This window comes from Vulpes lagopus, chromosome 3, assembly GCF_018345385.1.
Source record: "Vulpes lagopus strain Blue_001 chromosome 3, ASM1834538v1, whole genome shotgun sequence".
Lineage (NCBI taxonomy): Eukaryota > Metazoa > Chordata > Mammalia > Carnivora > Canidae > Vulpes > Vulpes lagopus.
The window spans coordinates 143,937,626-143,955,992 of record NC_054826.1 but is presented as its reverse complement, the minus strand read 5'-3'; the positions used below and the strand labels follow the sequence as shown (position 1 = coordinate 143,955,992).

Here is an 18,367-nt window from a genome sequence, read left to right as displayed (position 1 = left end):
AGCATAACTGAAAAAGTTTTTTTATTGTGACTTCTTCTCTATGTGCCTTTGTGAAAAGCCCAGATACAATTTACCAAGACAAAATCTGAAGGTGGAATTGGCCATTTTTTTCAAGTAACCCTTTCTACCCACAAAGTGAGTTTTAGGAACAAATGGCTCCTTGTATCCCATCCTCCCTAGGAATCTAAGGTAGAGAGACCAAGTGAAGAGCAAGCCATTCTTTGCTTTAAAACAAGCTGTTCTGAAGTTTGGGTGCACAGCAGAATTATCTAGGGAGTTTTAACAACAAAAATCTGGATCCTACCACCAAAAATTGAAGATTTCACAGGTCCAGAGAGCACATGTATTTGTTTAAAAGCTCTCCCAGGTGATTTTAGTGTATATCTAGGGTTGAAAATGCTTGCTGGAAATCAAGAATTCCTAAGCAAGGAGGAATGAAACCTCAAGCCTCTAACCCTCGTGAAATTACAATCCAGCTTTTATATGGGCAAGTCTTTGTAGATATGAGGGGCTAAGGGCAACATCTTTCATCAAATTCTTCTAAGTATCCCTGATATAAACAAAAAGAAAAACTTTTAAGAATCGCCATAAATAATTTTAAAACTATTTTTGGACTTCTGCTCTGGCCAAGATGGAAAAATAGGTTTACACTTCTGCCTGAGACAACCAAAAGAAACTCATACAAATACATCTAACAAAAATTTCAAGACATTGGCTATAAGGCAAGAAAAGACAAGAATCTTGACAGGTAAGAAATGAACATGGTAAGTTCTACAACAACCCCAGCTTACTGTCTAACATCACACAGAGCAGATTTCCCAGCAAAAGAAACTACTACAGATAAAAATCATTTTATAAGAATGGAGTCAATTTATTAAGAGGACCTAACAATTCTATACGTTTATGCACCTAATAAACAACTTCAAAATGCACGAAGCAAAACCTAATAGAACCACAATGAGAGTTTCAATAACCCTCTCTCAACAATTGACAGAACATGTAGATAGGAAATCAGTAAGACTACGGAAGACTTCAACAATACTATCAGCCTCCTCTACCAGATGGACATTTGTAGAACACTCCATCCAGTAATAGCAAGACTCATGTCTTTTCAAGTATACACTGAATATTTGCCAAGATAGACCATATTATAAAACAAGTCAAATTGATTTTAAAAGGATTAAAATCAGGCAAAATATGTTTTGTGACTAGAGAGAATGAAATTAGAAATCATGGAAAGATCTCTGGAAAATCCCCAGATACTAGGAAACTAAATAACACACTTCTAAATAACCCATGGGTTAAAGAAGAAAAAGGGAAATTAGAAAGTGTTTTTGAACACAATGAAAATGACAACACCACATACCAAATTGGTGAAAGGGGGCCACAGGCAGGTGCAGAAAGGAGAGAGTACCAAGAAGCACAGGTTTTCTGGATTGGAATAGTTTCACAAGGGTTTTTATGTCAAAATTGATGAAACTGTATCATTTAAATAGATGTACTTTATTGTACACCAATTATACCTCGACAAAGCTGTTTTAAAAATCTCACTGGGAACTAAAGTTTAAATAGTAATTTATAATGTCTAGTTAAAACAACTTATAACCAGCAAAAAATGTAAAGCCTACTTATATTTTCTAACCTTAACCTGTTAGACTTTAAAAGAAAAAAAAAACCTTATCACACTACCCCAAATTCTATAATTATTCTTACTCTTTCTACCTATAAATATTTCTTTCGTAGCACTACACATGACTGGGAGATTTAAAAAGTAGTCATTGGGATAGCAAAAAAACAATTATTTGAATCATCTTTCTTCTTCATCCTTACTTAAATGAGGTTACAGTCATCGAATGAAAATTACTATTATTGTCCTTGCCCCCAATTCAAAACAGCCCTATATTCCTAATACCTTTTCTCTTTTTTGCTTCTGCTCAGTGTTTCAAAGAAAAGTCTCTGGCTTCTTTCCAGTAATAATTCTTCCCGCACTCCTGCATTCTCCAAACTCTATGCCACTTCCCTCCATAGATTTATTATTTCCCACTCAATTGACATTTTTTCTTATGCTAATATACTTAAATCTTTCCTTTGTGAAAAAACTTTCATTTTACCATATTTCTTCTTAAAGCTATCATCCAATTTAATAGTTTTTTTTGTTTTTGTTTTTTTTATTGCCAAACCTCTACAAATAGGTTATGACTAAATTCACCAGGATTTGGCGTTTCATCCAGTCTAATGGTTATCAGAGGTTGAAAAACTTTGTGAAAAGGGTAAGATAGCAAATATTTTAGACTTTTCAGACCACATGGTATGTTGCAACTATTCAACTCTGCCGAAAAGGAACCATACATAAACGAATGACACGGTGATACATAAAGAATAAGACTGGCTGTGCTCTGATAAAACTTTATTTACAAAAATAGGCAGCAGGCCAGATTTGGCCCACCAGAAATAGTTTGCTTAGCCTGATTAAGCAGATGGGTTCCAAAGCCAGTCTGTCTAGGTTAAATCCTAACTCTGTCTCCTACTAGGAACTTAATGTAACTGCTCTGTGCCTCAGTCTCCTCATTTATAAAGTGGGGACAACAATATGTATTTTGAGAAGTGTTATAAAAACTGAATGAACTTAGAACAGAGCCTGTTACAAAGAAAATGCTCAATGAATGTTAGTTATTATTTTCACTCAAAACCACTGAACAACACTGCCAACAAAAACCTATTAGTCAAACTTGGAGGCCTTTTTTCTTCTAAGTTTGCATCCTACTTGTGCACTCTACAACTCCAGCTCTACCACTTAATATATATGCAGCCTTGGACAAACCTCTCTATGTACCAGCTTCCTTAGTGCAAAATAGAAGTTGACAGAATAATAGTTACTAACCTGAAAAATTTGCTGTGAGGATTAATGGGATAATCCATGTAGAGTTTAATAGTGTCTGGCATACAGTAAATACTTGCTTAATAATGTCTGCTATTATCACTACAAATATTCACCACTTTCTTCCATCTTGAAGTATTCTGCACTCTTAGAAGCAATGAGTTACAGTAACTAGAAGAAGTAGGGCTTCAGAGTTTCAGACCTGAGTTCGAATCTAACCTCCTACCACTTCCTGTATTATTCTGGAAGTATCACCTCACTGCAATTTCTTTATCTGTAAAATGGCGTATTATTGAAAGAAACGATTGAGGAAACAAATGTAAAGCACCTAGAGTACAGTGTTTGATAGGTAGTGACATGAATGCATGCTCATGTGCTGTGTATCTATCGACAATTTTACTTTATGCAGTTGTTCCCACCCAGCCTAGGGTTCTCTTTGGCTTTCTTCTCTATACATTACCCCACAGAACCTTACCCACTTTCATGCCTTTGAAGGAAATGAATCCTTGAACTACCTATCCAGTCCTAACCTCTGAGCTAGAGATCCACATTTCCAATGGTCTGTTTGATATATTCCTTCCCCACCCACGATCTATTCATTACAACCTCAAAATGTCCTAATTGAACCCACGCCCTCCCTTCTACTCTGTTCTGCAAACTTACTCTTTTCTATACACTCCTTAGCTCATTATCTTTCCTTTCAAAATGCCTCTAAAATATTTTTTCTTCCTTTCTATTCCCACTGCCATTTCGTTCAAAAGGCCACATTTTATCCGTAGTCTGGATTATTTATCAACCTGCTAATTGGTGTCTCTGTCTCTACTCTCTTCTCCCTATTAGCCATTCTTCAAAATTGCATCAAAATTTTGCTCAAGGTTTAAAGAATTACCTCCCTTGGGCTCTCTATTAAGTCACAACAATAAGCGCTAACACACTTTTAGTATCTTTTTAAGAAATCACACAAATAAAAAAAAAAAAAAAGAAATCACACAAATAGCTTTCATACATACCATCTATTAGTGAGTTTCGAACTTTTTTGACCACAACCTTCAGTAAGAAATACATATATCATGACCAAATATACCATATACATAACAGTTATTAGTTATTTAAGACCTATGAAGTTTCAAAGCATCCTTAGATCAGAATGTTGCATTCTGTTTTTTCTTTTCTATTCTCCACAATCACCTAGTGTAATGTCATAAATCAGGGCCCACAGTTCGCAAACTAGAGTTAAAAGATATAATGTAGGCAAATTTTCACTACAGGCCTTTGGGAAAAAACAAACAAAAAGCAGTAAGACTTACAAAATGAAAACTTTAAGTTGCTTCTAAGAAACACAAAAATAACTGAGGAAATGAAATGCATACTATATTCTCAGAAATGCTAAATATGTAACTTCTCTTTAATTTATAAATTTAAGTTTACAAATTTTACGCATCATCCTCAAAACACCAATAGATACTTTTTTGGAACTAGATAAGCCAATTCAAAAATCCTGAGGGAAAAATAAAATCTTAAACAAAAAGAGTAACAGAAAGAGCTACCCCTACCAGATACTAAAACATACTATACGACTACAATAAAGATAGTGTAGTATTGGCACATGACTAAACAAATCAATGGAACAGAATAAGGTCCAAAATAGATATAAATGACATTTTAGCATATTTATGATAAAAATGGCATTTTAGATCAGTGAGGAAAAGATGAATTATTTGATAAATAAGTTAGACATGTAGACATTCCAGAATGTATCAAGGACTTAAAGTTAATAAATGACATCATGAAAACATTAAATGAAAACACACTGGAGAGAATGTTTTCTAATTTCCATTCTATGGAAATTTTAATAAATATGGAATGTTTTTTAATTTCCATTCTAATCTCAGAATGGGAAAGTCCTTCTTAATACCTAAAATCCAAGAAGTATACAAAAGACTGATAAATTTAAATGTAAAAATAAAATGTCATAAGCAAATCAAAAGATAAAGAAAATTTACAACTTGTATCAAAGATTAAGAGTTAATTTCACTTACACAGAGTTTCTACAAATCAGTATTAGAAAAAAAAGACTGACCATCAAAAACAAAGTGTGTAAAGGGACAATTCACATAAAAGAATGTACAAATGTCTCTAAAACATATGAAAAGATACTCAACTGCACTCAAAATGAGGGAAATGCAAATCAATCTACACTGAGATGCCAATTTTTACTATCAGACTGGGTAACAAAGCTTGGTAACCAGTTCTGTTGGCAAAGATACAGTAAAATCAGCCTTTTCAGTGCTGCTATCAGAACCACAGAACCACTGCAGAGGGTATTTAGCAATATAAAAGATATAAATACAAATGAACATGGCTATTCATAGAAGCATTATTTGTAACAGAAAGAAAAACGCAAATAATCCAAATATCCATTAGTGAACTGGTTAAATAAATTATAGCACATGAGCATAACAGATAACCTTGCAGCTTTGAAAAAAATAGAACTCACAACAAAAGAATTAAGGAACCCTTTATGTATAGAACATAAGTTAGAACAATGAGCAAGGAGCAGAATGCTACCAATTTGTGTAAAGAGGAGAGTAAAAAAAAGAAAAGAACATATGTTACTTATATATGCATAATATGTCTCTAGAAAGATACACAAAAAACCAGTAATAGTTGCTGCTTATCTAGGTAAAGGGTAACAAAGCATCTGAGCTAGGAAAGACACTTCACTTTTATGCCATTTGCATCCTAAACCATTTCAAACTATTGCCTATTAAAAAATTAAGTCTTTAAAACAGAAAGACATCATGAGGCTTCTACAATTTTATTTTATTTATTTATTTTTTTGGCTTCTACAATTTTAGATGCATAATTAAAGCTTGTTTTTCTTGTCAATTTTTAAATATAGGTTAAAATACAGATCATGAAAAGCCTCAATAAATGGTCGTATTAAATTACAAATAAGATTGACCAAAATAATTGTAAATAGTGAAAACACAAATACTTAAGTACATAATAAATTACTGAGTGCTGAAGATGTCTTTTATCTACTTCAAAAGTACGCTGTATCTCTCTTACCATATTGCAAATATTTTGTCAGACTGAACTTCCTGCGTGGAAACAGGAGGAGACACAGGAAATACAAATCACTACTAGAATGAATGGGGAAAAGCTTTTTCTTTTAGAGTTCTTAATTTAATTTAAAGCTTTCAAATTTTTTTTTTTAAACTTTTATTTATTTATGATAGTCACAGAGAGAGAGAGAGAGGCAGAGACGCAGGCGGAGGAAGAAACAGGCTCCATGCACCAGGAGCCTGATGTGGGATTCGATCCTGGGTCTCCAGGATCGCGCCCCGGGCCAAAGGCAGGCGCCAAACCGCTGCGCCACCCAGGGATCCCAGCTTTCAAATTTTCTTTTAAAGTTATCAAAAGGTAAATTCCAAGGTAAAAATTAGAAGAGTCAAAGATTTCAATTTTATTCCAATGCATTTATTATGCATAGCAAGTAGACAGACATTATGCATTCATACCTGTAGTAGCACAAACAAGATTATACCTCCCTGACTCTAAAGTCATTCTGTATATGTTTTTTTTTTTATATGTTGTGGTATATTTGCCAAATGCATCAGCAGTTAAGATGTCCAAAGCAAGTCATGTCATTTTTTTAACATGTAAACAGGGCTTTAAGACACAAAATGATCTCCATACTCCTGACAGCTTTCTGATCCTAAAGTATAACAGCTTTTTTCCTTTAAGTTTCCCTCTTTAAAATATAAATAAAAATGCACTTTTACAGGTTTTCTGAAAATATTAAGAGAGACAGCCTATGTGAACATCTAGATTGCCATAGAATAGAGATTCAAAAATGGTTTCTACCTCTACCTTGCTTTTCCAGGGTTTGAAAATTAAGTTATCATTAGAAGAAAAAACTAAATAAGCTCTAATTTGACCTCAATTTTTCAGATCACTGAATATTTTTTATTATTAAACTCCCTTCACTTAGATGTCCTCGACATTAAGAGTAAGGAAGAAAGGTTTTATTTAAAAACATAAACTTACAAAAAAAAAAAAAAAAAACATAAACTTACACCAAGGAAAAGACAATTTCTTAAATTTTCTAGTTTCATGGAATTTCACAGAAACAGAGTAAGTTTAGGAACAACAAAGTAATCTTTTAAGTTTCACCCAACACAAAAGTAAAATCGTAACAATAATCCCAAAGGTAAAGACAGCCACAGTGGGAGATAATATTCAAAAGATAGCTTTACCTCAAAGGAGAAAAGATCTCCAAGGCAGCTGTGAGGCCACTTTCTTCAAGTCTGTTTCTGGAATGTGGACACCAACTATACACAGGCACACTCCTTCCCCAGGACATCCTGACTGCACACAATAGCTACTGACAACAATTGAATGAACTGTGGTCGCTATTTCCAAGCATGGAAATTTTACTATCTATAGACGCAAATTTCCCTATCTAAGTTAAGTTAAATGGCACTTATAAACAGTCTATTTAAAAACAAATTTGGTTACTAAGCACATTCTAAAAAATCACAACAGAACTATCCATTTTTCCCACTTAAAGCCATCTACATGTTTTTCAGTATTTGACATACAGGGGAAAAAAAGAGAGAGAGAGAACCACACAAACACAATAAGTCTATGTCAAAAAGCAGAGGAAGTGGTTCTCAGGTGTATGGACCATTATTTTATTAACAACACTATTTTCTCCCCCTGCCTCATCGCTTGACACTTGCCCTTTGCCTTCTCTAGATAGTTTTTTTTCCCAATTCCATCATGTTCTTCACATCCAGATTTCTTACACAAGTGCTCTGCATCACAATCCCCAACCTACCCCAACCCAGGAAATGCCCACCTGACCTTTGAGACTCAGAATAGGTAATTCCCCTCCCCAAAGAATCCTTTCCTTTCCTTATTCAACCCATGGTGTGAGTCACCTTCTATAGTTACAGTGCTTGAATTCCGATTACTTATCAGCGACATTTAACATTGGCGATCACAACTTAGAACCTTGAGCTTTTAAAATTTCATGACATCTTCTTCAAACCATCTATTTCTTAGGTGTTTCCCAGGCTCCTCTATTTTTCCTCTGTTCCTGGGATCTCATACTCCACCTACATTTACTCTGCATACTCTGAGTTGGTGCCATCTTGTTCCATTACCACATATATACCAACAGCTCTCAAGTTCTCATCTCCAACTCCAAACTTCACATTAATCCTCAACATTTAACCTGTCCTAGGTTTCATCAAACCAACATTCAACCCCTCTTCTATAACAACTATGTTCCACCTCTACCACATTCTGGCTTCTTAGATCAGACTGTCACCCCACACCCAGCCCCTTATTTCTAATGATCTCTGGCTGAACTCCCTGTCTCATTCTTCTCAAATACTCCCTTCACCCTCAATCCTCCTTATACACTGCAGTCTGGAATAACAGATTCTAATAAAATACTTTTGGATGGCAAGTTATTTCATTAGAGGACAACTCCCAATTCTCGATACTTTAGTGCATGTAATATACATATATGTGTGTATATCCATATGTAATTTTAGTTTCTTTTTTTTTCACATTAAAAAAAGTTCGATTTAAGTCTTTTTCTCTATTTGGCTCCCTTCTTTAAGCAGAGTCACTACAAATGACAATTTTCCAGCACCAACTGTCCTCACAAAACAAAGACATTTTTTACACTAAAAACCTACTTCAAAAGAGCGTGTACTCTTTCAAAAAACTCAAAAATTTTAAATGCCAGTTTAGTTTATTTCAGTTACTATTTTTAAACTGTGTCCTGCCAGATGAAGTTTTAATTTTTGAAAAGAAGAGAGTTTCAGGTGTGATCTAGTGGGAATATCAACATATCAAAGTATACATAATTCCTATTGATATATACCAATGCCATATGGGGAGGTGGACGATGTCATTATAGAACAAGTATTACTTAGATGCTTTTCCCCCACACCAACCCACTTTTATACATCTTTCTTACCTTTTACTTTTGCAGTAAGCATTTCTGCAGCATTATGAAGATCAACAGAATTGAGGTTCTGATGTTTATTCATTACAGATTTTAAAACACGAAGAAGTTCGTCCAGACGTATATGAATGACTTCTTTAAAACAGTCTTAAAGGAAAAAAAAATGTATTTGTTTCCTCAACTAAGTTTCAGGAATGCAAACTATGTAAGTCCATTTTGAAGCACACTTCAAGAAGCAGTAGACTCACAATTTTTGCCTACTATATGTTCACTTGTATTTTCACCATTGCAATTATTTATACGGCCTTCAAAAAATCTATAATGATTTTAAAGTCAGCAAGGATTTCACAGTTATGGTCAATTGAGCCCTATATTTTTCAGTTTTCCCAGTTTAAATATGCTTTCAAGATTGTGCCTTCCTTTCCAGTCCCTCCCTGTCTACTCCCAGGCTGCTCCACTCATTTATACCGACTTTAGTCAGATACCAGTATATGGGATTTTATAACTCTGGAAATAAGGTGGCTATATACTTTATCATCCAAACCAAAAAGCTCTAAGCAGCAAGTGAAAAGAGGAGTGCTACTCCTCCTGCCAGCACAACAGGCATATTCCTGGATCACCATCCTAGGTAAATAAAAAAGTATAAACACCTTGACTTTAAAACTCCACTAGTAGTCCTCGAAAAGACAACTACCTTAAATACAACACTCTGATGTTATTTTTCTTTCTGTAACCTTACATATAGCATTAGTGTTTCATAATAGTTAACATTTGTTAAATGCTTCCTATGTGGTAGGCACTGTTAAAAGCACTTAAAAGATAATATTCTATTAACTTTCACATCAATCTTATTAGAGAGGTAAATTTAAAATATCCATTATACAGATGAGAAAATTGAGGCACACCTAAGTTCACCAAGTTACTAAACTATGGGGCCAGAATTCAAACTCAAGGGAATATATTTCTAGAAACCATGCTCTTAATGTTACACTGCCTCCCCCACAATAGATTGAAAAACAAACAAAAACCATTTTTTTGGGACCTCTGGATGGCTCAGTGGTTGGGCACCTGCCTTTGGCTCAAGTCGTGATCCTGGGATCCAGGATCGAGTCCCGCACTGGGCTCCCTGCAGGGAGCCTGCTTCTCTCTCTGTCTGTGTCTCTGCCTCTCTTTCTCTCAGTCTGTGTCTCATGAATAGATAAATAAATCTTAAAAAAAATTTTTTTAATAGAGTGTCAGCTTATAATTATACAATTAATTTTTTTCAGAAATGTTGAAAAGATAACCATTAGAAAGAAAAAATCTTTGGCATAAAAAGACAAAGACGAAAAATTCTACCATTATCTGTCAAATATGCTGTTCATTAACCATACTATCCAGAGGTGGGGGAAACAAAAGGTGTAGGCAAGGTGGGGAGCTGAGTATATTAGGGCAAAGAGTACTCCAGGAAGAGGCAAAGAACAGTTTAGAGGGTGATGGAAGCAGAGAGAATATAAGTGCTTTCAGAAGAAAATGTGACTCATTCATCCAAAGAATTTTAACAACAGAAATATAGGAGAATAGATGCTGGCTGAAGCAACCTTGGAAATGAGAAGTCTATAAAACTAAAAAGCAAAGGAAATGCTATATGAAAGTACTATACTCTAGTTGATAAAATGTTTTCAATGAGGGTTCAGGTTAACAATTCTGATGTTGCTAGAACGTATTCACTGGAATTGAAAACTGTGTAAATGGATGGTGGATGGTGGGAGCCAGGGATCTCACTGTTAGAGTAGAAATTTACAAATAAACAGGAGGGGGAGGCTATAATGATTCATAATTGTGGTAGGTTACAGTTGGACACTTCAGTAAGAATTCATGTTTAGCTTAATACAGACACAGGTGGTTACATATAGAAATATTTACAGATATGTTGTATTTACACAGGTTAGTATACACACATATATCTCTTTGCTCTGTCTGCTGAAAGGGCCTAAAAGAAATGACACACAGTAGCAACAAGCACATGTAACCACTCTGAGTTTGGTTTCTTCTATCATTCTCTAGTAAAAGGAACCAAGGCCCCTCAGGGAAATGGATGATTCTAGGACTGGGGCAGAAAACATACAGGATGAGTTAGGCACATCTAGAAGAGCCAGAAAGTAAGAGCTAAGAAAAAACTAACCCTTGTACTGAATAAGGTATGTCAAGGGTACACAGGAGCCAGCTTAAATAGCTCTAAATGGCTAAAGCTAGAACAATCTGAACAAATAAAGTAGTACTAGATTAAAATTCAAAGTATAAAGAAAATATGCATGACTACATACTGACACAAATAAATGACTGAATAAGTTAGTAAGTGGAGGAAAAGAGACAAATCTCTTGTATAGAAGAATGCCAAATAATTTACAGAGATATACTGTCCTCAAGGAGGTGGAGCATACATATAACGACTTTCTTCCAAAGAGTATAGTAGAGAAAGGGGGACAAAATGAGTAACTTTAAAGTATACTTTATTAAGACAGGTGATCAAGGTCGACATTAATAGTGACACATCATGTTTCTAGTATTATTCTTGATAGGACTCATGATGAAAATGGCATTTACATCTGTTATTTTCCTCCCAATATCCCAATCTAATCATGAGAAAAACATCAAACAAATTTTAATCAAGATTCATCCTACAAAATTCTTAACCAGTACTCCTTAAACTGTCAGGGTCATCAAAAATGAGCTAAGTCTGAGAAATGATCACAAGCAAAGAGGGCCCGAGGAGACATGAGAATTAAATATAATATGATAGGATCCTAGAAAAGGGACATTAGGAACAATTTATGGAAATATAAAAACTATGGGCTTTAATCAGTAATAATGTATCATTATCATCAAATATTGGTTCATTAACACATGTACCATAGTAATCTTAAGATGTTAATAAAACTTAAAAATGTATATAAGAATATTGGGAACTCTCTGTAATACCTTCTCAATTTCTCTGTAAATCAAAACCTGTTCTAAAAATAAAGTCTACGGGATCCCTGGGTGGCTCAGTGGTTTAGCACCTGCCTTCAGGCCGGGGCGTGATCCTAGAGTCCCAGGATCAAGTCCCACATCGGGCTCTTTGCGTGGAGCCTGCTTCTCCCTCTGCCTGTGTCTCTGCCTCTCTCTCTATGTCTCTCATGAATAAATAAGTACAATCTTTAAAAATAAAATAAAAATAAAAAAATAAAAAATGAAATACAAATGGGTAAGAGATATTAGAAATTTTATGTACTTTTGGAATTTGTCCATAAATATGTATTACTTTTATAATTTAAAAATTCATTTATAATTTTTTTAATTCATAGAGAAAATGTGCTATGGAGTTTAAAGAATTATCTCAAATGATCACTATCTAGATCATCTATTTTAGAATTGTCGATGTTAGTTTGCTCAGGTTTACTTAGTTGAGACAATATAGCTTGGTGGTTGGTTAAAGCATTATCTCTAAAATCAAACTGCCTAAATTTGAATTTAAGTTCCATGATTCATAAACCTTGGGTGAGTTACTTAACCTCTGTGTGCCTCTATTTCCTTACCTGTAAAAGGAAGATAATAGTAGTCACTTCATAGGATTGTCAAATTCAATGAGTTAAAACATAAAATGCAATTGGAACAGTGGCCAAAACATAGTAAGCCCTTCACAAATGTTTACAGCTATTTTAGTTAATGCATTAGCAGAAATAGTTTAATAACAAAGGTTAAGTCGAAATGGAACCTAGTAGCTTTGAAATAAAAAAGAAATTCTGGAAATTAATATAGCTTGAATAGCTGTAAAAAAGTAACATAAACAAAGTCTATTGTTTAATATATACATGTGTGTGTATATATATTTATAAAACAAAATAATGGTAATCCTTTGGCCTACTTATAAAACCAAGGTTGACTGATTACTTAATATCACAGAATTGTACTTATGCTATTTTTAAAACCTAACTTACATTAGTCTTAAAAAAGAGAAAGTCCGTTATCTCTATTCTGTATTCTGATGTTTCACAATAAAATCTACAAATATTAATATACTTGGGGAATACTATAATACTTTGCCTTATTTTATTTTTTAAGATTTTATTTATTTATTCATGGGAGACACAGAGAGAGAGAGGGGAAGAGACACAGGCAGAGGGAGAAACAGGCTCCATGCAGGGAGCTTGACGTGGACTCGATCCCGGGTCCCCAGGATCACGCCCTGGGCTGAAGGCTGCGCTAAACCGCTGAGCCACCCGGGCTGCCACTTTGCCTTATTTTAAAGTCTCAGGTCGAAAGAGCTTGATTTTTTGAGTGCCCAACAACCATCAATATTCAAAATCTGTACTGGGCATTAAGATGGGACTACAAAATACTAATGGCTTAAGTGCCTAAATAAACCAAGGTAATAAATTCTGGCCTTTTCAAGAAAATTAAGTATGTGCAGTTAAATATATTTCAAAACTATATGTTTTTCAATTTTCTTAGTTTTAATTTCTAACACAGTAAATAGTAAACAGATACAGCCCATACAAACAAAAACCTTCAGGATCCTTGATAATTTTTAACAGTGTAAAAGGTCTTGAGATTCCTTGCTATGGGATTCTTAAAAATCACTGAAAAGTGTGCCTGGGTGGCTTAGTAAATTGAGTGTCTGCTTTCCACTCAGATCATGATCTTGGGGTCCTGAGATGGAGCCTCATGCCTGGGCTCTCTGCTCTGAGGGGAGCCTGCTTCTTCCTCTCCCTCTGACGCCCCCCGCCCTCCCACCGCTTGTGCATGGTCTCTCTCAAATAAATAAAATATTTAAAAAAAAAACTCTCCAATAAATAAAATCTTCTTAGAAAAACAAACACTGCAAAACATTCCAGTAACTGTTAATATAAATGTTTTATCAACTCTTTTTTTTTCTTTTTTTTCCTATACAGAAGCCTTTATAAACAGATATTGAAGTTGTCTCAAGTAAAAATAGTAAAAAACAGTAACTGAATTATTTAATAATGAATTTCAGAAGTATATCAAATTACCCTATTAATAATTCCAATTCCCAATTTAAAAATGTTAATTACAGATTCATAAACTTTCCTGAGTTAGATGAGTCAACTACTAGAACATCAGTATATCCTGATACTGCTTCAAATGGTACTTTATAAATTAGCAAGCCCTTAATTATGTTTTATAAGTGGTAAGAAAATGTTCCGTGTTTACCAAATGTTCTTTTCCAATATAATAGGCTGAAGCTACTTCAAATTATTTTTATGAAGCGAAAGCCTCTTAAACTTTTTAAAAAGGTTAAAGGAGTTTAAGCAGCTCTCTAACCAATACTAAATAATCTTCCCACTCCACTCTACCGAACAATAGCAGCAATCAGCAATCAAATGAGTTAGTAACTGTTCTTCCTTAATACAGAAGAAAGCTGTAAGTGGCTGACTGGTGTGATAGAAAACAGATCTAGGAGCACCTGGCTGGCTCACTGGGTAGAGCATGTGACTCTTGATTTCAGAGTTCTGAGTTCAAGCCCCCCACTGGGCATGGAGCCTACTAAAAAAAAAAAAAAAAAAAAAAAAGAGGAAGAAGAAAAGAAAAAAGGGGTGTCAGCGTAGCTCAGTTAAGCATCTGCCTTCAGCTGAGGTCATGATCCCAGGCTCCTGGGATGAAGCCCCATGTCGGGCTCCCTGCTAGTGGGGAGCCTAGCCTGCTCCTCTCTCCTCCTTGTGCTCTCTCTCTCTCTCAAATAAATAAAATCTTTTTTAAAAATATTTTATTTATTTATTCATGAGAGACACAGAGAGGCAGAGACACAGAGGGAGAAGCAGGCTCCTCATGGAGAGCCTGATGCAGGATTCGATCTCAGGATCCCGGGATCACAGCCCAAGTCAAAGGCAGATGCTCAACCACTGAGCCACCCAGGTGCCCCTCAAATAAACAAAATCTTAAAAAGAGAGAGAGAGAAAAGAATAGATTTAGATTAAGAAATTTGGGTACCAATGCTTATCCTCCACTTCCTTGAAATGATCTTGAAATATACAACTCTTAGTTTCTCTTATCTCAGATTTATCATTTGTAGAACAGTTAGTAAGAACACCTGCTCTACTTTGTGTAGTTGTGATTATCAAATAAATTAGCAAAACTGCTTTACAGACTTATTATATATAAACAGCTATTATTTCTAGTAAATCTGTAAGCCAAACTAAATACTTTTGGTAATAGATTTGTCTCACACAGAATTACACTCAACAACAAGTACACATACAGCAAAGTCCCACAATATTTTGGCTAATGAAAAAGAGATATTAAAGTTAAGTTTCCATTTCATTTTATACATAAAATCTAAATTAGTAAATTAATTGGAAATAAAGTTTTAATAAAGGATATATTTAATAAAGATATTTTTATACTTACCAAGTTATAGTAGTCATATAACTAAATACAAGATCATTTTTAAGTTTTATAGTGTCCATATTGTAAATGCAATGAAATTTATACCACAAAGGTATTACATATGCAATTATAATGTTCAGCCAAAAGCTTAATACTGTTATCTAGAAGAGTAAAACTACTGTATCCCAATGTTTGTTTGTTTATCTACTATTCCTGTAATATGGTAATCTGAATTTTAATTTATTGTTTCACTCATTTGTGCCATTTATTTTGTTTCATTCAGCTTATCAAGTGAAAACAGATTAGTCAGCTCCACTTTTTGGTTCTCATGCATTAACACAATACCACAGTGTTTATATTGAAAACACTTCATGGAAATGCTTAAGTAAATAAATGAAAAAACCATGGTGTTTTCCTTGATTTTAAAAAACTGACAATAATTTTTAAAACGAGTCTTGTTAATTTAACTTAATCCCTTTGGGAAAGCAACAAAAACAAGGAGGAAAATAAGTTTCAGAACTTATCACTAGGAAACTCCTTTTTTTTTTTTTTTTTTTTTTTTTTTGCTGTAATGATTTCTGAATTTATAGGATAAGAGCAAAGTCTGAACCGCAGCTTTCTTTATCCAGCCACTTGGGGACTGTAAAAATAACAATAGCTGACATTTTAAAAACACTTATTCTAAGAGCTTTACATATATGTACTCTAATCTTCACAACATCCCAGGGATGTAGGTATTATCTCCTTCCAACAGATGTAGAAACTGAGGCCCTGAAAAGATAAGTAACTTGTTCAAGGCTATATACAACTAGCAAGTGCCAGAATGAGGATTCCACCTTAGGTGTTCTCACTCTAGAATTTGTGCTTTTAATCACTATATGTTAACATGATTAAAGAAGATACAGCTTAATGACAGGTACTGTGCAGTCTGTGATTTAACAGGCTTTAACTTCTAATCAAATATGCCAATTACTATTATAAATGGTGTTAAATTATGTAAACCATTCTAGACAAGTAAAAAGAACAAAGCAGTCTCCTAGGAACTAGCATACATGTCATAAATGAGCTACCTGTATTTCATACTTCATTCCTCAAAGATTCATTTCTAAGTCATGACCTATCAACATTTACCTGAACTTCTCCTAAGTGATATCCATTAGAAATCACTTCTGGAGAGGTTTACTTCTAAAAGAACACAGCAGGAGGACTATCTGAGACTAGCAACGTAATGTTTCTAATATTTCACAAAATTTTTGGCACAATATAGAGGATGAAAGTTAATTAATATTCATCAATGGTAAAATTAACTCTAATGAAATTTGTCTGAAATAAATTTGCACATCCTCCTATATATTCACCTGGGGAAAACGGAGTTAATCAACAAGACAGGATTTCAATTAAGACTGAAGATTTATGCAGAACTTCCCTCTCACAATAGAACATACTATTTAATGGCATTAAACTTTTTATTTAATTTCTTCTACTCAACAAAAAGTGCTTTACAAAGTTAACATACCTCTTCTGACTATAGTTCTGCCAAATTTAGAACCTAGACAAATTCATCAGAAGCTATCACTTATAAAATTCAGTTATGTTTTCACAAAATAAAAGGGATACACTCAAATCAGAAAACTTTTTTTTTTTAAAGATTTTTATTTATTCATGAGAGACAGAGGAGGGGGGGAGGGAGAGAGGCGCAGAGACACAGGCAGAGACACAGAAAGAGGGAGAAGGAGGCCCCATGAAGAGAGCCCAATGTGGGACTTGATCCTGAGTCTCCAGGATCAGGCCCTGGGCCGAAGGCGGCGCTAAACCGCTGAGCCACCCGGGCTGCCCCAGAAAGCTTTTTTTTAAATTAGAGAACTTTATCTGAAACTGATACTAAAGTTTTATCTTTCTTGCTAGCCTATTTAATGAACAAAACAAAAACAAGGCACTACTGTCACAACAGTAAACTTTTATTAAAATCCAGTTTTAGAATAGTGTATTAGATAAACTACCAATTTTCCTTAAAATATATTTTACACCAGCAATGGATACTTCCAAGCACTGAGGACCAGAAAACTTAAGTAATTTGCACTATTCTATTCTTTCTAGCCCAATTAAAAAGCCTCAAATCTTTCAAATTCCCAAGTGTTAAGCCTCCTTGAATGGTGTTCTACCTGAAGTGAGGAGATATGTTGCAGGATTTAAGATTATTGTGTGAACTATAAGAATACTTATGAATTTGTTCTTTGGAATTAAGAACATCTTATTCCTCAGGGAGACAACCAGAAACCTGAGGTGGTATTCATATAGCACATATGTTAATCTGCTAGTGTTATATTTAAACATAGATATATATCCATAAGAGAATGCCTTCAGCATTTTAAAATAAAATGTAAAATTTGGCTCTGTAATTATTCCTAATGCATCTTAATGACACTGGATAGAAATCTAAAACTTCAAATTCCATATGTGCTACTTAATACAAGACTACAGGGTAACCTCCTCTTGGAAATAAAAAGTGGACAGGGAATCAACAAGCTCTATCAGTTATGCTATGAAAGCATGAGTTTTCAGTCATCTAATGTCCCACATTAAACTCTCCATTTTATTTGTAAATAAGAGCCCACACAAACATACCTACTTTACCTGTTACCACAGAGCTCTTTAGTAGATACTTATTTTCTCTAATCAGTTCCTCAACAGCTATGGCAATATAAACTTTACATTAGACTCACTTGGAAAATTTTCACAAATACTACGTTTTAGAAAGTTATCATAAAACTTACATTTAAAAAATCCTATAGACTAGTAGAATGCAGATGTCCTCTAAAATGCATTATATAAGGGGCACCTGGGTGGCTCAGTCAGTTGAGTGTCCATCTCTGGACTTTGGCTCAGGTCATGACTGAACCCCTGTGGGGCTCTGCACTTAGCAAGGAGTCTGCTTAAGATTGTCTCTTTCTCTCGCCCTCTCCCTGCACCCCCCACCTGGTCACATGCATGCTCTCTCTCTCTCATTCTAAAATAAATAAATCTTTAAAAAAAATAAAATGCATTATATATAGTTGGAAAACAAATACTTGTCTGTCTTCTCCAGCTCTGAACTCTCGATATTCAGAACAATGTAGAATCTCCAACTCCAATTG

General features: G+C 34.5%; 1 protein-coding gene across 5 annotated transcripts in view; it reads right to left on the bottom strand.

The window, feature by feature from the left end:
- Positions 1 to 18,367, bottom strand: part of ARHGAP29 (Rho GTPase activating protein 29) — a 65,640-nt gene that overhangs the window by 37,184 nt on the left and 10,089 nt on the right. For 3 of the 5 annotated variants that reach the window (XM_041747841.1, XM_041747842.1, XM_041747840.1), the window contains exon 3: positions 8,880 to 9,014. The exons of 1 other annotated variant lie outside the window; for it this stretch is intronic. In XM_041747841.1, coding sequence (XP_041603775.1) covers positions 8,880 to 9,014 — 135 coding nt within the window. Of the gene's footprint in view, positions 1 to 7,140; positions 7,266 to 8,879; positions 9,015 to 18,367 lie in introns of those variants that run through there. One more of the 5 variants, XM_041747844.1, reaches the window with a different exon arrangement.